The sequence below is a fragment of the Pezoporus occidentalis genome, unplaced genomic scaffold (assembly GCF_034315485.1).
Source record: "Pezoporus occidentalis ecotype Australia unplaced genomic scaffold, CSIRO_AGI_Poc_V1 ctg205, whole genome shotgun sequence".
Lineage (NCBI taxonomy): Eukaryota > Metazoa > Chordata > Aves > Psittaciformes > Psittacidae > Pezoporus > Pezoporus occidentalis.
This window is the reverse complement of record NW_026913911.1, coordinates 80,436-103,212: the sequence shown is the minus strand read 5'-3', so window position 1 is coordinate 103,212 and position 22,777 is coordinate 80,436. Positions and strand designations below refer to the sequence as shown.

Here is a 22,777-nt window from a genome sequence, read left to right as displayed (position 1 = left end):
CTTCACCCCACCCAAAGCTCATGTTAATGCACATTGAGCAGCTTGGCCAAGGGACACCGAGCCCATCTCACAACCAACCCAGTGCTGAACTCCTCCTTGGCATTGATTTGGCTTTCAGAACCAGAACGCAGCTGGAGTGAGTGAAAAGCATCCCCGCACAGCGACCCCCAGCTCCTCCTGGATGGTTCCACGGGTGGGGAACCAGCGTGGTCCCATTGCCAGCACGTACCTGTGTGCTCCTGGGGGCTGTGGCTGTCCTCCTGGTAGGGGTCACAGTAGAAGTCCCCCAGGGCACGGATGCTGCACTGCCCCACCACGGGCCGGCGGCCGAACGGGCGGTTGTCGATGATCTTGACCACGATGGGGGGGCTGTAGAGGCTCTCCTTGGGCAGACGCTGTGGGCAGAGGGCAGGAAACGTCACTGCACAGGACGGGGACAGCAGCTGCTCTGCACATCACCAAAGGGATCCCAGGCTGGGCAGGGCACAATCGGCTTCACCATAGGAACAACCGGGTTGGAAAAGCCCTTTAAGCTCACCCAGTCCAACCATTCCCAGCACTGCCAAGGCCACTGCTGACCCATGGCACTGAGGCCTCTTCTACACGGATGGTGCCTGCAGCCCTGCCCTGGGCAGCCTGTTCCAATGCCTGAGCACCCTCTGGGGCAGGAATTGCTCCTCAGCTCCATCTAAACCTGCCCTGGGGCAGCTTGAGGCCGGTTCCTCTTGTCCCATCCCTTGTTCCTTGGGAGCAGAGCCCAGCCCCTCCTGGCTCCATCCTCCTGGCAGGCACTTGTAGGGAGCCATCAGGTCCCCCCTGAGCCTTCTCTTCTCCACACTGAACCCCCCAGGTCCCTCAGCCCTTCCCCATCACCCCTGTGCTCCAGGCCCTGCACCAGCTCCATTCCCTTCTCTGCCCCACTCCAGCCCCTCAAGGTCTCTCTTGCAGTGAGGGGCCCAGAACTGAACACAGGATTCAAGGTGCATCTCACAAGCGTATGTTCACCACGAGATGCATTTGCTATGGGCCCTCAGAGGTCCTTCCCAAGCAGCTCTGCTGTGACCCCACCACCGCAGGGCACTCACCACTTCCATGAAGAGCACGGAGACATCGAAGTTGGGGTTCTTCTTGACGTTCTTGATGACACAGGACTGCACGAACTGGCCCCCGCACTCCACCAGCAGGCTGGGTGAGGTGACACTGGCCAGCTGGTAGCTCTTGAGGTTCCTCAGCCCCCAGGCCAGGATCTGAGGGGAACAGACAGCAATGACTGAGCCAAGGATCCAGCTCCAGGTCCCTCAGGGAGCTCCTCAGCAATGGAGGTAAACCCAACCATGAAGGAGAGGGGAATCAATCGTGTAGGACAGCGGTGCTGGGAGGAACCAGGTCACACAGCAAGCGTTCCTGTGCTTGCAGCAATACAACAGGTCCACAACTGCTCATCTCTTAATGGAGCATGTCTGCCTTGGGCAAGTATCACCCTGGTGTGAGCCAGCCTGTCCTGAAGAGCAAGTGTGGTCCAGGCTGTAGGACTTGACTGCTTGGTGAGACATCTCCCCAGTGAGATAACACTATTCTGACAGACAAGCCATGAGCAGAACCAGCTCCCAGCTCTGGTGGCACTCTGTATCCACAGGGTCCAGCCTGGATCCCACCTCCCCATCAGGGACACACGTCTGGGGGTTATTCCACGAGGGGATGAGCTGCGCTCCCCATCACTCACCTCAACGGCCGTGCGCTGCAGGACCGGTTTGATGCCTTGGGGGACCATGTAGATGTTGGGTTCTCGCTGGGGTGGGGGGTACGGCAGGTCCGAGTCCTCAGACTGCAGGAGCAGAGAGGCAAAGGACACATCAGGGCATGCCAGGGGACACCAACCCCTCCCGATGATGGGTGCCACCACTCTCCTTCCATGCAGAACTCATCTTCCCCCAGCAGTCCAGTGGGACAGGGGGAGCTGAGGGTTGGGGCATGAATGTGCTTCAAACGGCTTCTCTCTGTTGAATGTGACCCTGGAAATATCAAACACCTACTGCTGGGAGCGATCCCTGAGCATTCCCAGGGGACTAAGAGGATCTGCCCTCCATTGGGGTTCAGCTCCTCTAGAGGAGGAAGGGGTGGAACAACATCAATCCCACACCAGGACCATGGTGAGACAGGGACCAGGGGATGAGGAGAGGGGAGGAAGCAGCAGCAGGGGGTCATTAGTGGAATACAGCTCCTTGAGTTGGGCACAGTGAGATGCTGCGACCAGCTCCCCAAAAGCAGTGATTTAGCATGGGCAGCACCATGGGATGGAGGTGGGCATTGCCTGTGGATGCAGGAGGGGCCGTTGTTCGTACCACAGCTCAGCTATGAACCATAACTGGCATCCACCAAGATGATGGGCACAGGAGAGGCCTTGGATGAAGAATCATGGAATGGTTTGGGTTGGAAGGGACCATGAAGCCCATCCAGCTCCAACCCCTGCCACAGGCAGGGACCCCTTCCACTGGAGCAGCTTGCTCCAAGCCCCTGTGTCCAACCTGGCCTTGAGCACTGCCAGGGATGGGGCAGCCACAGCTTCTCTGGGCACCCTGTGCCAGCGCCTCAGCACCCTCCCAGGGAAGAGCTTCTGCCTAAGAGCTCATCTCAGTCTCCCCTTGGGCAGGTTCAAGCCATTCCCCTTGTCCTGTCCCTACATCCCTTGTCCCAAGCCCCTCTCCAGCTTTCCTGCAGCCCCTTTAGGCACTGGAGCTGCTCTCAGGTCTCCCCTTCAGGAGCCTTCTCTTCTCCAGGCTGCACAAAGCACACCTATGCACACACATGCAGATTTCCTTCAGGGTGAGCCCGAAGCTGAGGGGTTCACACTTCACCTTCACCTTGATCTGCATCTTCAAGTTCAGGCTCACCAAAAAGGCAGGACTGAAAGCAAAACCTCTAAGAATGCAGCACCCAACCAAGGGCAGTTGGAACCAGTTTAGGAACCAGCATTCTTTGCATTATTGCATTCAATCCAGTGTGTATACATCCCAACTATGGGAATGGCTCAGGTTTGTGTCTGTACACATACAATGCTCTACAAAGGGATGTCTCATGGTGGCATGTTAGATATGCCAGATGCTCAGCTTAGATTTGCATTGGCAGTGGCTGGTGGCTGCTGAATTGAGGTGCTTGGTAGCTGTAGTCGGTAACTCCATTTCAGGGCAGGTATCTGGGTTGCCACATAGGGAAGATGGTAAATCTGGGGCAGGGAATCCTCCCTCCCATGGTCCACATGCTCACAGGAATGGTTAGTGCCAGCAGGGAAAGGGCAATGCGGGAAGTGAGCACCTAAGGAGAAGGGATTGGTGCAGAGCATCCCCAGCATCACTTGGGCGCTCAGCACTCCTGGTGTCCCAGCTGCTTACCCAGAGCCCTTATTTCAGGCTGCTCAGACACTGCACCACCAACACTGATGCTTCCTTGGGGTAGAGGAACAGACCTAACAGCCCTTGAAGAGCTTTTGCTTGTGGCCCATAGCACTTAGAGCACATCAAGCACAGACTGAACCAAGAGGAGCCTCAGTTTCTCCTTGTACAGTGACTGATCTTCATTTCTCACTTTAAACGTGCTGAAGTCGTCTTTAAGTTGCATAATAGAGATCATAGAACCATGGCATGGTTTGGGGTGAAGGGACCTTAAAGCTCCTCCAGCCCCAAGCCCTGCCACGGGCAGGGACCCCTTCCACTGGAGCAGCTTGCTCCAAGCCCTGTGTCCAACCTGGCCTTGGACACTGCCACTTCTAAACCCTTCCCACTCCCTGCTGCTCCCCTCTTGCTTTGCCAACAACAGGAGTCGTTCCTCTGGGCCTGAGCTGAATGCTCCAGCATTGAGTACTCCACCAGATGGGAGAGGAACGAGCAGTGAGGCCCGGGATGAGGCAGGGGCAGGGGGGTTCAGGGTGATAGAAGGGAACAAGCAATGCCCAGACACAGCAGGTTGGATGGAGCAGCCATCCATGGAAAGGGTCTGCTGCAGCTGGGATGGTTGGAACAAGGACATGCCAGAGGGAATGAGGGGGGAATGAGGGAGCTCTGGGGATCATCTAATCCAACCCTGCCCCTGATACAGGGTTGGAAGAGAGAGGAGCAAAGTCAGCAGAGACCAGCCCAGTCAAAACAGGCTGGAAGCATCTCCCAGGGTGAGTATGGAGCTGGGCCATGTTGTTTCAAAAGGGACTCAAATCCCAGTGCTTGGAGGGGATGCAGCCCCAAAAGGCTGCTCCTGCTTGTACCAAAGAGAAAGGCAGGAGCAGGAGGTCTGGTGCCAGCCTGTTCAGATGTATCATGAGCCCAAATGATGTATTTAGGAACCAGATTCTCCATGAGGCTTCTTATTTACTGCTGAGGGCCTGGAGAGCTCAGGCTGGCATCATTGCTTGGGATGCAGCCTTGGCGAGTTGGTGTAGATGGGGCTCCTGCAGGAAAGGTGGGTTTGAAGGAGCTCGGGAGGCTCTGTCGGGACTTTGCTTGGTCTGTGGGCAAGGGCAGAGGAGGAGAGGAGAGGAGAGGGGAGTGTTTGGACATGGAAGGTACCCATTGGAGGAGCCCCTCGGAGAACAAGGCAGGGGTGCAGAGCTGTGCAGGGCCCCATCCGGAAATGGCAGTGACAAGCAACGGAGGAGAAAGAGCAGAGAGATGGTTATGATTACCTGAGCTCATCCACCTCAGCCCATAGGGAACACAGAGGTGAGCCCCACAGCATCAGGAAATGCTGCTTGGGTGGAAGAAACCCGTCCTGCCGAAGCGTGGTTATCCCACCCAGCTCCCCATGGAATTGTGGCCAGGCTCTGTGCATGCCTCACATCCCTCCCTGCTCATCTCCCACACCCTGGGGCTAACTGGATCCTAGGAGCAAGCCAACACTCACATAGATGTACCCCTAGTTCAGTTCCCAGCTTACCCAGACACGGCTTGGTTCAGCCCATGACCTGCTCTATGGGATGCACAAGGTCTGGGAAGCAGCTCTGACAGGTTGCCCAAGCAGTGTCTCATGATGCTGATGGGAGCATTTCCTTCAGAGCAGCTGGAACAGTCCCACAGATGCCCCAATTCCTGGTGAATTCCCCATGGAAAGCCACAAACTTCAACTGGGATTTTGTCTGGGGTCCAGCCAAAGGCCAGCCCGGCACTTTGGCTCTTGCATGCTTGGTTTGGAAGGGTTGAACACCAGGAAACCTCATGCACACGCGTCCCACAGAGGTTAAATGCTCCTGGGCTGGGCATGGAGCCCACCTGCCCTGTTCTGCTGGTGATCACTCATGCTACTAAAGCCTCATGCTCTTGGCTTGACTCATGTGAAAAGCAGAGGCTGCCCCATGGAGACACAATCCCAACAAGCTCAGAGCAGAAGAGACAAGTAAAGCTTGTAGACTCACCTCATCCAGGGTGGAGGAGAGCTCATTCTGGAGAGGAGAAGCAGAGTAAAGCATTAGAGCAGCTGCTATCCACACTGCATCCTAAGGCCTGTAACTGTAGCTGATAACTGAATACCAAAGGATGCTTTCCAAGCTCCTGCACACCAAACACCCTGAGGTTTGAGAAGAAACCAGTGCAGGTGGCTTAAACCCATTTACAGCCCAGCATCAGTTCATGCCTGTGCTCAGACACACGCTGGAGCTGTTGGGAAGCACAGCCCTTGTGATGGGAATGCTGACATGATCCCAGGGTGGGAAGGCAGTTGTGTGTTGACACCTAAGGAGTTATATCTGGGGTGGGACACATTTACCCTGTCTCATGGGTCAGAAGAGAGCTGCCCCCTCACTGCAGCTCTCTACCATCACCTGAAGGAAACTGGCATCTCTACATGGGAATTCCTTCATCCCAAGGGAAGTCCCTAAGACAGGATGGATGGATGAGGGCTGCAAACAGAGAACTGATGGAGCTGGGACCCGGCAGGGGCAGGGGAGGGTATGGGTTGAGGGGTGCAGAGCCTGCAGACAGGAGATGGGCATTACCTCGAAGCCAGGGATGTGGTGCACAGCCGGCTGTGGAGAGAAAACACAGGGTTTCCATTCACACACGGGGTGACTCAGCTCTGTCCGACATGGAAACATCAGCTCTCCCAGCCTCGTTTGGGTTGGAAGGGACCTTAAAGCTCCTCCAGCCCCAACCCCTGCCATGGGCAGGGACCCCTTCCACTGGAGCAGCTTGCTCCAAGCCCCTGTGTCCAACCTGGCCTTGAGCACTGCCAGGGATGGGGCAGCCACAGCTTCTCTGGGCACCCTGTGCCAGCGCCTCAGCACCCTCCCAGGGAAGAGCTTCTGCCTAAGAGCTCAGCTCAGTCTCCCCTTGGGCAGGTTCAAGCCATTCCCCTTGTCCTGTCCCTACATCCCTTGTCCCAAGCCCCTCTGCAGCTTTCCTGTAGGCAGAATGAAATGAAATCCACCCGGGTGCCTTCTGCCCGGATCAGATACAGCCCTTAGAGGACCCCCAAGGTCTTCCCCACCCAGTTCAGTATCTTCTGAGGGGTAAGGAGGAAGAAGAGGCCTCTTGCAGATGATTCTGTGCCCCACCCCACAGCAGACACCCCCCGATGCCCATCCAGCAGCCCCTCAGTGGTGCATCAAGGCTTCAAGCCAGCACATCCACCCCTGCAGATGCAGCAGCATCATGCACAGCATCCCTCCAGCAGCAGAGCTGCGACATCAGAGAGACCAAGGAGGGAGCTGTGGGACCCTCATTCCCAATTAACACCTCCCTGGGAGGGAGGAATGGGACAGGGAGTTTAGCATCCCAATGTATCCCTTTTCCCTGGCACAGAGGCACATCTGGGCTGCAGCCAGGCACTGTGCCCAGTGGAAAGGTGGAGATCGAAGAGGCAAAGGGCTGGTGCATGCAGGTGGCAGGGAGGTGGGGAAGCACATGAGAGCACACGAGGCATGATGAGGAGTCTCCCCCACCCAGGCTGGCTCGGAAGAGCATCCTCCTCCGTGTCTCCTTACGTGGATGGCCAGCACTGCGCGCTGCAAGAGCAACGACCCGCTGCGGCTCCCAAACCCCCTGCAGGCACCAACGGTGAGCAAAGGGCAGCCGCAGGCACTGGGTGCTGCAAAGTGGGTGCCGGTGGATGGGAGCTCACCTTCTCCCTCTGAATCAGCTCGAAGGCAGCCAGCAGCTCCCCGACGTTCCTGTTCGCCTTGAGGACAGGGTACCAGGAGAGGCGCGGGGAGCGGGAGGTGCTGGGCTGGCAAATGCAGCGCCCCATGAACTCATCTGCGCCCTGGAAGGAAGCAGGCACAGGAGGCTGCTGAGAGCCATGGGTTGGGGTGGAAGGGACCTGAAGATCATCCAGTCCCAAACCCCTGGCAGCTTAAAGCCATTCCCCTTTTCCTGTCCCTACATCCCTTGTCCCAAGCCCCTCTCCAGCTTTCCTGCAGCCCCTTCAGGCACTGGAGCTGCTCTCAGGTCTCCCCTTCAGGAGCCTTCTCTTGTCCAGGCTGCCCCAGCCCAGCTCTCTCAGCCTGGCTCCAGAGCAGAGCTGCTCCAGCCCTCTGGATGCTCCTCTGGCCTCGCTCCAGCAGCTCCACGTCCCTCTTGTGTTGGGAACACCAGAACTGCACACACCACTGCATGTGGGGTTATCTTGGCACCCCCCAGATGCCATCACTACGAGGCACTTTGGATACCTTTGGGCAGCTGAGCAAACCACAGTGCCTGGTCCCCTACTTGCATGACTGCTTTACACCTCATCCCAAGCTTCTCCCACAAGGAAACATGGTCAGTTTGGCCACTCTGCATAGATGCAGCTTCGGTGACTAAAGCAAGGCCACCAAGGACATCACTAGCAGAGACGTCTTTTGAGTGTCCAGCTCGGTGCCTGAGCCACCCAGAGGTGCTACACTGCATCCCAGAGGGCAGGAATGGTGCCACGTTTGTCCCATCCACCCCAGCGCACTCACACCGTGAAGGTCCAGCTCATGCCAACACACTTACGTAGGTGTCTTGGTCATAAAGTTCCACCACGATGTTGGGAGGGGACTCAGCCACGTTCTGGGGGTCCCCAAAGATCTCGATCTCATAGAAGATGAGAGTCTGGTCCCAGGTGGGGTTCAAGGTGTTCTTGATCACCACTGTCTTCTGGCTTTGGTGGAGGAAGGAGACAATGGCATAAGGATCTGCAAGGGATGTAGGACAAGAGGCAAAGGATGAACTGGAGCCACCAGGGAGGAGAAAGCAATCTGTGGTCATCGAAGGGCTGAGAACAGGATCTGGGGGTCTCCTAGGGACAGCAATGACATTCCCATCATGGCCCAGGCAACTCCAACTGAGAAGGGGATGAGGCCAAGTTCTCCAACACTTATCCCTACACATCAGGTATTCCCAGCTCCGGTACTTCCCAAGCTGGATGTGATGTCTCTATGGACCCCTCCAGGGGGTGTCTTCCGTGGCCTTCTCCTGCCTGAACCCACTGCATCCCCTGGTGAGGTCTCAGATCTGTGTGAAGGACCAGCCCCTCATGGAGCTCTGCGGTACCCAGCTCCCTCCATCATCACTCCCTGAGCACCCCCAGTTCTTGCATTAGGGGAGGAGGCGCAGTCCCCCCCTGCCCACCTGCGCTCACACTTGGGGTTCTGCAGGTTCCACCAAGCCAACCATAAAACTGAAGCTGAAGAGTCTCATCCTATGGAATTACCCCTCACAAGGGGCCAAGGCTGGGTGAGGTGTTTGAAACATGCCATGGGATCACGTTGTAAGGCCCCATTGAGACTGGACACCCTTCATAACCTGATAGCACCTACAGGTCCTTGGCAGGGATGAGACCTCCACAACTGCAGCATCCCACCCGACTGGTCCAGGGGAACCCCTGAGCTCTGGTTGCCTGCAAAGCCCAACCTCCACAATGAATGGAGGCATCATTGGCCTTTATGGAAGGACACAGGCAGCACGTGGCACCCAACACGACACACGGATACCCCAAACCAGTGTTTGGGGTCCAGCAGCATCCAGATGGGTACCACCCAGCCCAACCCAACCCAAAACCAGTTCCAAGAGCCCTGCCGGTGGCCAGGAGCATTGCAGACCCTACACATGCAACCCTTGGAGCTCCAAGCCCCATCCAACCCGGCCTGGAGGTGTCCAAGGGCAGGTTGGACACAGGGGCTTGGAGCAAGTTGCTCCAGTGGAAGGGGTCCCTGCCCGTGGCAGGGGTTGGGGCTGGAGGAGCTTTAAGGTCCTTTCAGCCCAAACCAATTTGGGATGCTGGCTGAGCAGGGATGCATCCCATGCGCATCCCTCCCCTCTCCCCAGGATAAAGGAGATCCAGGGGGATGTATTCCCTTCCTGGGCATCTGGCCCTGCAGCAGATGTGTTTCAGGAGGCTGATGCTCCAGGTGGGGGCTGCAGGGAGCACTGTTCACACTGGGAAGAACCTTCCCCACTGACACGCGTCCTTCCAGGCAGAGCAAAGCAAAACGCAATACAATAAACAAGAAAAGCAGGGATTTGGATGAGGAATTTTTGCCTTCCCCCCCCCTTCTCGTTTTAAAGGAGGCCTCCATAAAGCCTCTTTGTTCAGCCCCTGCCGTGCACAGAAGGTTTGTTTGTAGAACTGTGTAGAGCCCCCTTAATGAACTCCTTTATGCTTTGTTAAGGCACCGGAGATCACAATTCCACATTGTGGCACCGTGTTGCTCGTGTTGTCCTTGGCTGGCTTGTTCCAAGGGAAGGGACTCCCCTCCCTGCTCCACTGATCGCAGCCGTGGGATCACCCCAGTCCCACCGCTCCCAACAACCAGCCCTTTGTGGAGGTGCAGAGGGGACGGGGCACAGACACTGGGGAGTGCTGGGGTGCTCTGCACCTCCCCAGGGCATTTCTGACCACCCCAAGGCCCTCTCCTTCAATGGGAAGCAGGAGCTCCTTGGGACTGCGGTGCTGGTGCCCAGCAGGGTGATGCCCAATGGTCCCCATGGGCTATTCTTCACTGTGGGTCCCCACACTGTCCCTGTATCCCGTTTGAGATCCATCACTGGTGCCCACTCCCAGTGCAAATCCTCATGCAGATGGTCAGGGACACCTTGGAGGGAAGCTGGATGCATCACTGCAGAGGAGGATGGATGCTCCATGGATACCTGCCCTAGGACCTGCTCACATCAGAGACATGGCCCCATCACAGAGCAAGGCCAGCTTGGACAGAGCCTTGGGTGACATGGGCTAGTGTGAGGTGTCCCTGCTCATGGCCAGGGGCTGGAATTGAATGACCTTAAGGTCCTTTCCAACCCAAACCATTCCATGATTCTATGATGGGGTCTTTCTGCACTGCCCCAGCTCCAGCACCAGCTCAGAGGTAGACAACAACACCCCCACTGTCCTGCTTTCCCACCTCAAAAGGACATCCCAGACCACTAATGGGGACCACTGAGTGGGATGGGGAAGGGATGTGGGACCCTCCGGCTCAAACACAAAGGGACCATTCCCGGCACATCCACAGCCACGCTCCAGCCTCTGCTGAAACAGGATGATCCCAAACCCACCCCCCCGACACCCAAACACCTCCCAGCACCCCGAGAGCTGCCCAACAGATAAACCCCATCTTACTGTGACCTCAGTTCCTAAGCCAGAACCCACGAGCACAGCACATCCCGAGCACAGCAGCTCAGGGATTGCAGGTCCAGAAGTGCCTGAAGCTGTGCTGGGGACGTGCTGAGCAGCAGCACATGGAAAGCTGCCCCACAGAAAGCCCAAAGAACACCCAGGACGTCCTCTTCTCCACCTGTGACCGTGCTTTTATCCATGAAGGGGCATTTCTTACAGCCCAGTCTGAAGGATGCCCCGTTTTCCATCAAGGAAACCCCCCAGCCCCATTGCAACATTCCCAGGATGGAGAGCAGAGGAGCAGCAGCTCCATTGAATGTTCAGCCATGCAAACAAGCCCAAACTGGTTTATGGATCAGCCACCATCGGGTACCCTCCTTCCCAACTGCATTTTCAATCAGTTCTTTCATTCCTAATAAAAGGGGGTTCTCTTCTCCAGCCTGCCCCAAACCACAGGACAAATCCCATCTGCATCCCCCACACCCAGGAGGCTGCTGTCCCCATTCCCTGCAAGGATTCAAGCACCCGGATGCTGAGGGCACATAAATCCAACCACAAACATCAGGAGGATGCTGGAGAAGAAGGTGCCCGTCTGCTCCGAGGTCCCAATTCCCACCTCTGAGCACATCTCATGGAGGTTTCTCCCTGTGCTCCATCACCTTGACCCCAGCCCAGAGCCCTCCCTGTGATGCTGCTGCATACGGAGGTGGTCTGGGGCAATGTGCCACTATAAACACCACTGCCCTCTGCTCTGGAGCTGTCTGTTACCCAACTGTGCCACCCAGCATCACCTCCTGCCACCCAGCATCACCTCCTGCCACCCAGCATCACCTCCTGCCACCCAGCGTCACCTCCTGCCACCCAGCATCACCTCCTGCCATCCAGCGTCACCTCCTGCCACCCAGCTTCACCTCCTGCTACCCAGCATCACCTCCTGCCACCCAGCATCACCTCCTGCCACCCAGCATCACCTCCTGCCACCCAGCTTCACCTCCTGCCACCCAGCATCACCTCCTGCCACCCAGCATTACCTCCTGCTACCCAGCGTCACCTCCTGCCACCCAGCTTCACCTCCTGCCACCCAGCGTCACCTCCTGCCACCCAGAGTCACCTCCTGCTACCCAGCATCACCTCCTGCCACCCAGCGTCACCTCCTGCCACCCAGCATCACCTCCTGCCACCCAGCGTCACCTCCTGTCACCCAGCATCACCTCCTGCCACCCAGCTTCACCTCCTGCCACGCAGCTTCAACTCCTGCCACCCAGCGTCACCTCCTGCCAGCCAGCATCACCTCCTGCCACCCAGCATCACCTCCTGCCACCCAGCTTCACCTCCTGCCACCCAGCGTCACCTCCTGTCACCCAGCATCACCTCCTGCCACCCAGCATCACCTCCTGCCACCCAGCATCACCTCCTGCTACCCAGCATCACCTCCTGCCACCCAGCGTCACCTCCTGCCACCCAGCGTCACCTCCTGCCACCCAGCATCACCTCCTGCCACCCAGCATCACCTCCTGCCACCCAGCTTCACCTCCTGCCACCCAGCATCACCTCCTGCCACCCAGCATCACCTCCTGCCACCCAGCATCACCTCCTGCTACCCAGCATCACCTCCTGCTATCCAGCATCACCTCCTGCCACTCAGCTTCAACTCCTGCCACTCAGCTTCAACTCCTGCCACCCAGCATCACCTCCTGCCACCCAGCATCACCTCCTGCCACCCAGCATCACCTTAGGTCAGGGAGAAGAAGCGATGAGCAAAGCAAGCAGCTCTGCCTCAGGCCTGCCCTGGGTAACTGTTGGGTTCTGTTGGCCTCTCAGGTGAGAGCTCTTGAAACTGATGTGTTTTGGCTGATGGGAATTCAAGCTCCCAGGCTTGGGAAAGCCTCGTGCCAACGTCCTCTGCTGCTTGGCTGCGGAGCACCGCTCCTTACACATCAGTGCATCATAGGAACAGAGTGGTTTGGGGTGGAAGGGACCTTAAAGCTCCTCCAGCTCCAACCCCTACCACGGGCAGGGACCCCTTCCACTGGAGCAGCTTGCTCCAAGCCCCTGTGTCCAACCTGGCCTTGAACACTGCCAGGGATGGGGCAGCCACAGCTTCTCTGGGCACCCTGTGCCAGCGCCTCAGCACCCTCACAGAGAAGAGCTTCTGCCTAAGAGCTCATCTCAGTCTCCCCTCTGGCACCCCCAGCGTTCGTTACCACACTCATTACAAGCACAATCAGTGGAGGGCAGCATCTGGGCTTACCCGAGAAGCTGTCCTTGTCCATGGCGATCAGGTCCCGTGCCTGGTACATGTAGCAGCGGAGGTGGTACCTGTTCCCACCTGCAGAGACGAAGGAGAAGCACCTCAGACATGCATTTTGTTCCCATGTCCGGTTCCCTATGGAGCAATGCAGGGCACCAGGGGAATAGAACCCCAGAATGGGTTGGGTTGGAAAGGACCTTAAGCTCATCCGGTTCCAGCCCCCTGCCACGGGCAGGGAGGTTTCACACTAAACCAGGTCACCCAAGGCTCTGTCCAACCTGGCCTTGAACAGCACCAGGGATGGAGCCTTCACCAGTGGGCTCTAACCAGCCCCAGGCTCATGTCTGAGCTTGGCTTAATCCTCCCTATGGCTTCCCAAGGGAGCACCAAGCCCTGAGCATGCTGATGCTCCCAGCGAGACAAACCATGCCCCATCCTTCCCCACCCTCCCGCACTCGAGGTGGCTGAGAGGAAGCGGATGGGAACACTGAGCTATGGGGACCTCAGCGCAGGGGAACATCGCCCTGCCCTCCATCCCCTGGGGCCTTACAGTCAAATATGCAGGAAATGGTGGGTCTGTTGACTCCGAAACTGAGGGTGGAGATGGATTTGCCATCATCGCTCTTGTCGTCTGTCACTCCCCCCTGCAGGAGGAAACAAGGCACGGTCAGCGATGGGTACTCCGGGGTAGCATCCGCAGGGGTGTCCAAGAGGACGTGGGTCTCCCGGTGCCTCCTGGAAGCCCATCGGGGGACCCTCAGGCTCTTCAGCCCCAGGAAAGCAGAGAGGAACCAAGAGGTCCAACCGTTCCCATCACTGCCAAGGCCACCACTAGCCCATGGCGCTGAGGCCTCATCTCAGTGGCTCACCAGTGACACCAGGAGATGTTCAAAGCAACCAGGACCCCCCCGGCACCACATTGGCAAAGCACCGGTGCCACATGGCTTTAATGGGGCTTGTCCTCCTCTTCCCCTTTGCTTCAGCTTCTGCCCCACACATAGGGAAGGGATTTCCCTCCCTTGGGTCTCCCCCACATCCCCTGGTACCCCCAGCACATGGCGGACCCCGGATGGGTCCATCAGCATCCAACCCACAGGCCCGTTTTGCAGGTGAAGTGTGTGATCAAGCAGAGACCAAACAGCTCCATCAGACACCCTGCATCCAATTCCAGAGCCAGGGATGGGCATGGAGGGACCCAGCACCGCCCCATGGATGTGCATGGACACACACCCCACGTTATAGGGTTTTCCAGCTAAATCCTCCCTGATATTCCCTGCTGAGATGCAAAGGGAGGAAGCATCTGGCTGAAGATCCCATCAACGGACCCCAGGGGGAAAGGGGAGAAGATGGGATCCCACTGACAGCCCTGGGGGTGGGCAGCTGCTGGGACCCCCATCTATGGGGCAAGCACAAGCTGAGGGCTGATGCCTGTGAACACCATGGAGCTGCTTGTGTCCCAGAGGAGCTGCTGGGCTCAAACACTGGACAGGGTTGAAAGGCAGAGCAGAGGAGGAGGAAATAAAGCCAATGGAGGTGCGGGGGGGGATAAGAAATCCCATAATAGGGGCTTTGTGCTATGGTTGATTCGCATTTAGTTATTGGAAAAGGCAAAGGATTATGAAATCCAGGGAATTAAGAAAGCCAGAATATTGGCTAAGCAAAGAGCGGCGCAGGCAGCAGATAGCAATGGGCAGACAATGGGCTTTGGGGTCCCTGGGAACCATCTTATCTGGGATCCCTGGGACCATCCCATATGGGCTCCCTGGGGGACCATGCCCTCCAGGTGTCCCTGGTGAACATCTTATCAGGGCCCTCCGGGGGACCATCCCATCCAAAATCCCTGGGGACCATCCCATCCGAGTATCCCTGGGGACCATTGTGTCAGCAGTCCCTGGGGACCATCCCATCCCAGTATCCCTGGGGACCATTGTGTCAGCAGTCCCTGGGGAGCATCCCATCCGGGTATCCCTGGGGACCATTGTATCAGCAGTCCCTGGGGACCATCCCATCCCAGTATCCCTGGGGACCATTGTGTCAGCAGTCCCTGGGGACCATCCCATCCCAGTATCCCTGGGGACCATTGTACCAGCAGTCCCTGGGGACCATCCCATCCCAGTATCCCTGGGGACCATTGTGTCAGCAGTCCCTGGGGACCATCCCATCCCAGTATCCCTGGGTACCATTGTACCAGCAGTCCCTGGGGACCATCCCATCCCAGTATCCCTGGGTACCATTGTGTCAGCAGTCCCTGGGGAGCATCCCATCCCAGTATCCCTGGGGACCATTGTGTCAGCAGTCCCTGGGGAGCATCCCATCCCAGTATCCCTGGGGACCATTGTGTCAGCAGTCCCTGGGGACCATCCCATCCCAGTATCCCTGGGTACCATTGTACCAGCAGTCCCTGGGGACCATCCCATCCTATCCCAGTATCCCTGGGGACCATTGTACCAGCAGTCCCTGGGGACCATCCCATCCCAGTATCCCTGGGTACCATTGTACCAGCAGTCCCTGGGGACCATCCCATCCCAGTATCCCTGGGTACCATTGTACCAGCAGTCCCTGGGGACCATCCCATCCCAGTATCCCTGGGTACCATTGTGTCAGCAGTCCCTGGGGACCATCCCATCCCATCCCAGTATCCCTGGGGACCATCCCATCCGGGCATCCCTGGGGCCCACCCCATCCCATCCGCAGGAGCTGGGGAGAGGTGGGTACACACCAGGGCCCCCTCCAAGGCGAAGACGGCGGCAGCCCCGGTGCGCTCCAGGGGCTCCATCCTGCGCCTCCAGCGGCGGCGGCGGAAGGTGTCGGTGCGGCGCTGCTTGAGGTGGAAGCGCCAGCCGAAGAGCGAGGCGTATTCCCAGCCCTCGCCCTCCAGCTCCTCCTGCTTGTGCTGCCGGGAACAGGGTGGGAATCAGCGCAGGGATCAGCCCCACCTGCCCACAGCCCCCCTGCGCTCACAGCGCTGAGACCCCGGCACAGCCAAAGGGCAAAGGCACTTGAGCACGGGGCTCTCCAAGGGTAAGACTGAGCCCACCCAAACCTGGCGCAGCCTCTTCAAGCTGTTGCCTGCTAGGGATGTCCCACTCCCTGTCCTCCTTCTGTGTCTCCATCTTAGAACCATTCTGCTTGGAAAAGAACCATTTAGGTTGGAAAAGACCCTTAATGCAGAGTCCTGGAATGGTTTGGGTTGAAGGGACCTTAAAGCTCCTCCAGCTCCAACCCCTGCCACGGGCAGGGACCCCTTCCACTGGAGCAGCTTGCTCCAAGCCCCTGTGTCCAACCTGGCCTTGAACACTGCCAGGGATGGGGCAGCCACAGCTTCTCTGGGCACCCTGTGCCAGCGCCTCAGCACCCTCACAGGGAAGAGCTTCTGCCTAAGAGCTCAGCTCAGTCTCCTCTCGCGCAGGTTAAAGCCATTCCCCTTTTCCTGTCCCTACATCCCTTGTCCCAAGCCCCTCTCCAGCTTTCCTGCAGCCCCTTCAGGCACTGGAGCTGCTCTAAGGTCTCCCTGGAGCCTTCTCTTCTGATCTTTCCCACCTCTGATCCCCCCCAGGGCCACCGAGGGACATCCATCACAAGCCCATAGAGGCTTTATCTCCTCAGAGCTGTGTCAGCTCCCTGGGACACCTGCACCCCTTGGGCAAACGGGCTGGCAGGGGCTCCCGGTGCTTCCCAGCCTCTGTTGTATGGAAAAGCCACTGGAAAGGGAACCAGCGTCCTGGGAAATGGTTTTGGGGGGGAATATCCCAACTCTGCGGCGGCATTTACAGCCCAATTGCACCACCTAGAGGGAAGCAGGACCGGCACCAGGGACACACTGGGGATCTCTCCCTGCTCCTACACTGGTGGAGGTCCCCATCCCACCCCACAGCCCAAGCAAGCACCGCTGGAGGGGGCTCCACCTCTTGGAGGTGCTGACCCCCATGGTGGACACCGGAGGCTGCTGCCTGCTAGGGCAGGGAGACCCCGGCCACCCAGAGCCCAGCAGGGCCCTGCAGAAGGCCAAGCAGCTCCGTACGGACACGGCCCTGACTCATTCCCATGGCCCCATCCCACCTTCCTCATGGTGTCCATGTGCGCCAGGTCCCGGCGGCGCAGGCGCACCCAGCGCCGGCGCCGGTTGGTGTGGTACATCTTCTCTGCCGGCACCCAGGCCTTGGGCTTGCGGTCCGGAGGGATGGTGATGCCGTATTCCCAGCCTGGGGGAGAAGGAAGCAGCTGGTGAAGGTGAGAGAAGAGCCCCAGAGCCTTCCTGCAATCAGGAACCTTCCTCACACATGGAACGGGTTGGGATGGAAGGGACTCATCCCGTTCCAATCCTCTGCCACGGGCAGGGACATCTGGACACATCCCGACTGGAATAACTTCGATAGCAAAGGTTTGTCCAGATGCAGCCCACGTTCCCAGTTTGACAACAGACTGCTTGTGCTGCTGCTCAATGCAGGTGTGCCTCTGGGGATGCCCGGATGATGGGTTCATGGTGTCCCACCAGCCCTTGGCTCTAAGCCACAGCTTGGGGACTTTCCTCTGTGCCTTTCCTTCCTCAAGCAGCCCCAGCCCTTGTGCCCACGCTCGGATGCTCTCTGACTGATGCTTTCCATTCCTCTTTCACCCAAAGCCAGGTGAGATGCCTGGACCCCAGCAACTGCCCACCCCATAGCCCCAGAATGAGCCAGAGCGAGGGGGAGATGACTGCTCCTGAAGCCATCAGGGCAGCCACAGATGGGATGCTACCATCCCCTGGTGCTGGATGGGACCGTGGAAGGAAACACCACAACAGGCAAAGAGGGTGAAACCAGGAGGGGTGCCCAGAACTGATCCTGATACCTTTCTCATCCACAGCTCTGTTGAGGTCCGTGTCCCACTCCACATCTTCCCATTTCCAGCCCGGAGGACACTCGATCTCATCCTTATGCAGGACCTTCTCCCCGTTCTGTGGGATACAGGGATGTTTTCCATCAAGCAACGCCCTGATCCCATGGGGGTTCCTACCACTGCACCCCGCATTGCTGACCCCCCCGAGCTGCCCACTTCACCCTTACCACATCAGTGTAGGCATCGGTCATGTGGATCCATTGGCCTCCAGGCAGCCGGAGCTGGTTCTCGAACACCTCCTCCACGAAGCTCAGGTGCCCGGCATCCACATCATGCAGCAACCTGCACCCCGGGGAGATGCACAGCGTCAGGAGCTCCCTTCCTGCCCCACAGGGACCCTGGGTCCGAGCCCCTGTTGCATCCTGAACCTCTTCTACCCCAAGCAGAGCTCCCATGGAACCTCATCCCCTCAGCTCAGTGAATCCCACCACTAGATCCAATGCAAGAAGCTCGCAGAGCTGTGCTGAGCACCCACATCAGTGCCCCACAGGGATCCCACCTCCAAAGCTCTTCAATGTGGGGTTTGCACAGGCACCCCAGTGAGCTGGGGCAACCGTGACCATGAGTGCCATGGTCACTCAGCAATGATCCATCCTGCACTAATGCTGCTGCCTCCCAAGGATGGGGTAAGGCAACGAGGAACCCCCACAGCACCCCAAGCCTCCATGCAGCTTTGTGGGTGACCTCACACAGCTCAGCATCACTTTGGGGTGCCCAGGCCAGCCCGCCAGGCTCTGCTCCTCACAGAACACCATCACTCACGTCTTCTCCGGGCAGATGAACCAGTCCCCAGCCCAGGTCCAGCCTGTGGAGGGGCGGAAGCTGTCCTTGGGCAGCTTGATCTTGCCGGTGACATCGGAGTACTTGGGGTAGGTGAGGCCAGTGGTGCCCCAGCTCCCCACCAGCGCCAGCTTGGTCTGGTTCTCGTACTGGGGGAGCAAAGGCAGAAGATGGTGCCACATCGGAGGCACAAAGCCCCATCCCATGAGCAATCCCTTCCTTCCTGCAGAGCCCAACCTGAGGACAGACCTCTTGGGAAGAGCCTCACCCCCCCACCAGCCCCCTGACCCTATGGGCACCCTCAGGTTACCCCTCAAAGCATATTGAAGGAGATGTGAAGCCACCAACCTCTCCCCAGCCTTTTGGCTCTTTCTTCTCCCCACGGTAGGGACTGATGCGACCCTCACTTAGCAGTGGCATCACCCACGGTCCAGCCCACCCCATCCCCTCATGATGATGACGATGCTCCCACCAAGGAGAAGAAAACCCTTCCTCGTGGTCCCCATTGGATGCTCACTGTTTCGGCAAAGACGGAGAGCTTGCCCTCGGCGAACTGGTTAAACTCCTTCTCATCCACCGAGAGCCCGAACCAGAGCTGCACCCGGATCTGCGCCGGGATCTTCGGGCCCATCACCTCCTCCTGGGGGTACTGCCAAAGGCAGAGCCACATCAGTGCCCCCGAGGAGGGTATTAACAGGGGATGCTCGGGATGTGAGGCTCAAGTAAAGCCCCCATAGCCCCGGAACGGGGACAACATCAACAGCATGAAGAGTGCTTTGGGGAGGAGCTTCAAAGCTCCTCAGGGTGAGGACACCGAGCCCAACAACGTACTTAGAATCACAGAACGGCTGGAAAGGACCTTGAGATCACCCAGTTCCAACCTTCAGCAAGAACAGACAGAATAAAGAGGGAGATGTCTCGCTGCCCTGTTTTCTGTCACTATTTTCCCCCTCCAAGTGATGCTGGTTTTCCATCCAGAGCTAAAGGACAGAAGAAAACCCAATGTATTTTGATTCTTTTGCTGCCAGCGCGAGGTTTGGGGGTTTACTTCACTGATTTCACTTCACTTTGGGTTTTCAGAGCTGGCTCAGCACTGATTGCCTGCTCCCAAACTGGCACAGAGGGAAAGGGCAAAGAACCATCGCTTGAGATGCGAGAAGCTGGGTAAGAGCCTGGCAGAGGAGGCCTCAGCTTGGAATCCCTGGGCTGGCAGAGGGGCAGGAATGTGCAAAGACATCAAAAAACATTAAAAAGTTAAAAATTAAACTAGGTTTTGTCTCAAAAAGCACCATCTGGGACAAAGAGCACCTGTGTTCGATGCTTGGAACATGCAGAAAATCTGGGGGTTGGAACTTGATGATCTTCAGGTCCTTTCCAACCCAAACCATTCTGGTTCTATGATACGGAGATATCCACAGGGATCTGCTGCACGGCCATGGCAGAGGAGCTGGACTCTGCCAGAAGCACCACCAGGATTTACCATGCAGGAACCTCCTTTCAGAGGGTCAGAACCGGGTCTAGGGCTTCCTTGAAGCCCCACACTCTCACGGGTTGATGCTGAGCTGGGATTTCAGGCCTCCCTGCTTGGCTTTCCCTCCCGTTTTAGGGACGGACGGGTTCCATCCATCACTGGTGCGCACACCCCAAGAGCCCTGAGGGTACCTTCAGGAAGATGGTCTGCAGCTTCCCGCAGTTCTTGCCGCAGCAGTTGGAGATGTTCCTGGAGAAGAGGACCTCATGGGCAGGCACGCGGGCGTACGCCACGCGCTTGTCCCCCTGCAGCATCCAGATGACGATGTCGGGGAGGCTGTTCTGGGGCTGGAAGACACAGAGGCCATCGTGTCCAAGTGGGGCTCTGATCTAAGGCTCTGATCTGATCGGGCTAAGAAAGCTGGGGCTGTTCAGCCTGGAGAAGAGAAGCTGCGTGGAGACCTCAGAGCAGCTTCCAGTGTCTGAAGGGGGCTATAGGGGTGCTGGGGAGGGACTCTTCATTAGGGACTGTAGTGATAGCATAAGGGGTAACGGGTTAAAACTGAAACAGGGGAAGTTTAGGTTGGATCTAAGGAGGAAATTCTTTCCTGTGAGGGTGGTGAGGCACTGGAATGGGTTGCTCAGGGAGGTTGTGAATGCTCCATCCCTGGCAGTGTTCAAGGCCAGGTTGGACGAGGCCTTAGGTGCCATGGTTTAGTGTGAGGTGTCCCTGGCCATGGCAGAGGGGTTGGATCTTGATGATCTTAAGGTCCTTTCCAACCCTAATGATTCTATGATTCTATGATCTAGAGCACCAGGCATGGGGGCATGAGGGAGGCCCCGAGTCCTGCTGCCAACCCAAGCCCATGGAGTGAGACCTGCCCACCCAAACCCCAGCTCAGCAGCTCCAGATCCCATCTGGGTCTGGCCAGGGATGAGCAGCCTCCTGTTCCCCCAAGCCCTGGCCTCCACTAAAGCATTCGTTGAGGGTTTGCTGGCCATGCTGTAAAGATGTGCCATGAACAAGGTTAAACCTCAATGATTGGGGGCCAAACGTGTTGCCTGTTGTGTTCACACCACATCACTTGCCTTGGCTCACATAGAAACATAGAATCCCAAACTGGTTTGAGTTGGAAGGGACCCAAAGGACCATCCAGCTCCAACTCCTGCCACAGGCAGGGACACCTTGCACTAGAGCAGCTTGCTCCAAGCCCATCCAACCTGCCCTTCCACCATGGTGATGGAGGGCTTGGGAAGACCATGACCCTCCGCAAGGTGCAAAGCAGCTCCTGCCACCACCACAGCAGCGTTACCTCCTCCGCCATGGCCTTCAGCCTGGAGAGCCAGTCCTCTGCCTGCTCCAGGGCTGCCGAGAGGCTCGAGTCCTCGTGCTTGAGCTTCAGCGCGGTCTTCACCATCTGCTCCAGGTTGCTGCTGCGGAACCGGTACAGGTTCTGGTCCAGGTGGGTGCTGGCTGGCTTAGCCAGGACGTCCGGCAGGGTCAGGCTGTGGCGATCGGCACAGATCACAGAATACAGAAGGGTTTGGGTTGGGTTGGGTTGGAAGGGGCCTAAGAGCTCATCTCAGTCTCCCCTCTGGCAGGTTAAAGCCATTCCCCTTGGCCTGGCCCTACATCCCTTGTTCCAAGCCCCTCTCCAGCTTTCCTGGAGCCCCTTTAGGCACTGGAGCTGCTCTCAGGTCTCTCCTTAAGGAGTTTTCTCTTCTCCAGGCTGAACATCCCCATCTCCTGCTCCAGCCATCAGACACACAGCACCCATGAACAGCCAAACACCCCTCTGCGTGGGTGCCTCCTGTGCAGGGCACACAGGACTCAACCAGAAAGCCCCATCAGTGCTCCTCACCCCACCACCCCTCTGGCTGGGCTCCTGCCCCACACCGTGCTGCTCGAATGTCACCATTTCAACTCCATGACTTGGCTCAGCAGCTTTTGAAGCCAACATTGGCCAGTGACCCACAGTTTTCCGAGAGGAAGAAAGACCTTGTCCCTTCCTAGATAGCCAAGCGCAGTAAATGCCACGCTAAGGCTGACGCTGAAACGGGGCAGCACGTACCTGCAGTCAGCGATGGTGTCATCCAGCAGCTGGGCACACAGGGCATCCAGCTCACTCGGTGAGCGGTTGGCCTTGAGAGCCAGGTGGACCTTCTCCAGGTTTGCTTCCTGCGTGATAGGGAGGGAAGAGGAGGAACTAAGGAACCCCCCATCCCTGCTCCACCTTGAGCAGGTTGTCCAGGACCACATCCAGTTGGGTGCTACCTCCAAGGATGGAGGCTCCACAGTCTCCATGGACCCTCCCAGTGAGTGCCTGGAGCTGCTGCTGTGATTGGAAACCCCAGGCTGGGTCCCACCAGGGCTCTGCACCTCTGGTTTTGCTCCTGTTGGAGCTCCAGAGGGAAACAACAGCAAGAAACCCCACCAAGAGCTCAGGAGCTGAAGGAAGGTCTTTGCCTCCTGCACCTACATCAGCAGGCAAAGCACTGTGCTCACACCCCAGTGCAGACAAGGGTGGTCCCTTCCCCTCCATCACTCCATGGGCAGAGCACAGCACCCAGGACACCAACAGATTCCCCCTCCACAGCACAGCAGTCATCAAACCCAGCCCTGACCCAGCCTGGGGATGGCCTCAGCCCCTCAAGAAGGATGGAGAATGGAGGTGATGATGCTCCCTGCTACCACAGCACTCACCAGCCTGTCTGCTGCGTAGTGGAGCAGGTTCTGGGCATCGGTCCGATAGCTGATGTCCTCCCAGTAGGATGACAGCACCACCACGGGCTTCACGTTGCCCCAGGGCAGGTAGTAATACTGACAGCCTGGGGGAGACAGCA

The 22,777-nt window shown here is 57.9% G+C and overlaps 1 protein-coding gene across 12 annotated transcripts in view; it reads right to left on the bottom strand.

The window, feature by feature from the left end:
* Positions 1 to 22,777, bottom strand: part of DYSF (dysferlin) — an 88,554-nt gene that overhangs the window by 43,572 nt on the left and 22,205 nt on the right. For 8 of the 12 annotated variants that reach the window (XM_062618873.1, XM_062618879.1, XM_062618876.1 and 5 more), the window contains 19 exons: positions 22,638 to 22,762; positions 22,006 to 22,112; positions 21,247 to 21,439; positions 20,126 to 20,281; positions 18,981 to 19,112; positions 18,446 to 18,612; positions 17,851 to 17,965; positions 17,636 to 17,741; positions 16,865 to 17,007; positions 15,525 to 15,698; positions 13,356 to 13,449; positions 12,806 to 12,883; positions 7,956 to 8,137; positions 7,102 to 7,242; positions 5,978 to 6,007; positions 5,399 to 5,425; positions 1,724 to 1,825; positions 1,086 to 1,247; positions 230 to 395 (listed from right to left, as the gene is read on the bottom strand). In XM_062618873.1, coding sequence (XP_062474857.1) covers positions 230 to 395; positions 1,086 to 1,247; positions 1,724 to 1,825; positions 5,399 to 5,425; positions 5,978 to 6,007; positions 7,102 to 7,242; positions 7,956 to 8,137; positions 12,806 to 12,883; positions 13,356 to 13,449; positions 15,525 to 15,698; positions 16,865 to 17,007; positions 17,636 to 17,741; positions 17,851 to 17,965; positions 18,446 to 18,612; positions 18,981 to 19,112; positions 20,126 to 20,281; positions 21,247 to 21,439; positions 22,006 to 22,112; positions 22,638 to 22,762 — 2,400 coding nt within the window. Of the gene's footprint in view, positions 1 to 229; positions 396 to 1,085; positions 1,248 to 1,723; positions 1,826 to 4,556; positions 4,599 to 5,398; positions 5,426 to 5,977; positions 6,008 to 7,101; positions 7,243 to 7,955; positions 8,138 to 12,805; positions 12,884 to 13,355; positions 13,450 to 15,524; positions 15,699 to 16,864; positions 17,008 to 17,635; positions 17,742 to 17,850; positions 17,966 to 18,445; positions 18,613 to 18,980; positions 19,113 to 20,125; positions 20,282 to 21,246; positions 21,440 to 22,005; positions 22,113 to 22,637; positions 22,763 to 22,777 lie in introns of all 12 variants that reach the window. The other 4 variants (XM_062618870.1, XM_062618869.1, XM_062618874.1 and 1 more) reach the window with 1 other exon arrangement.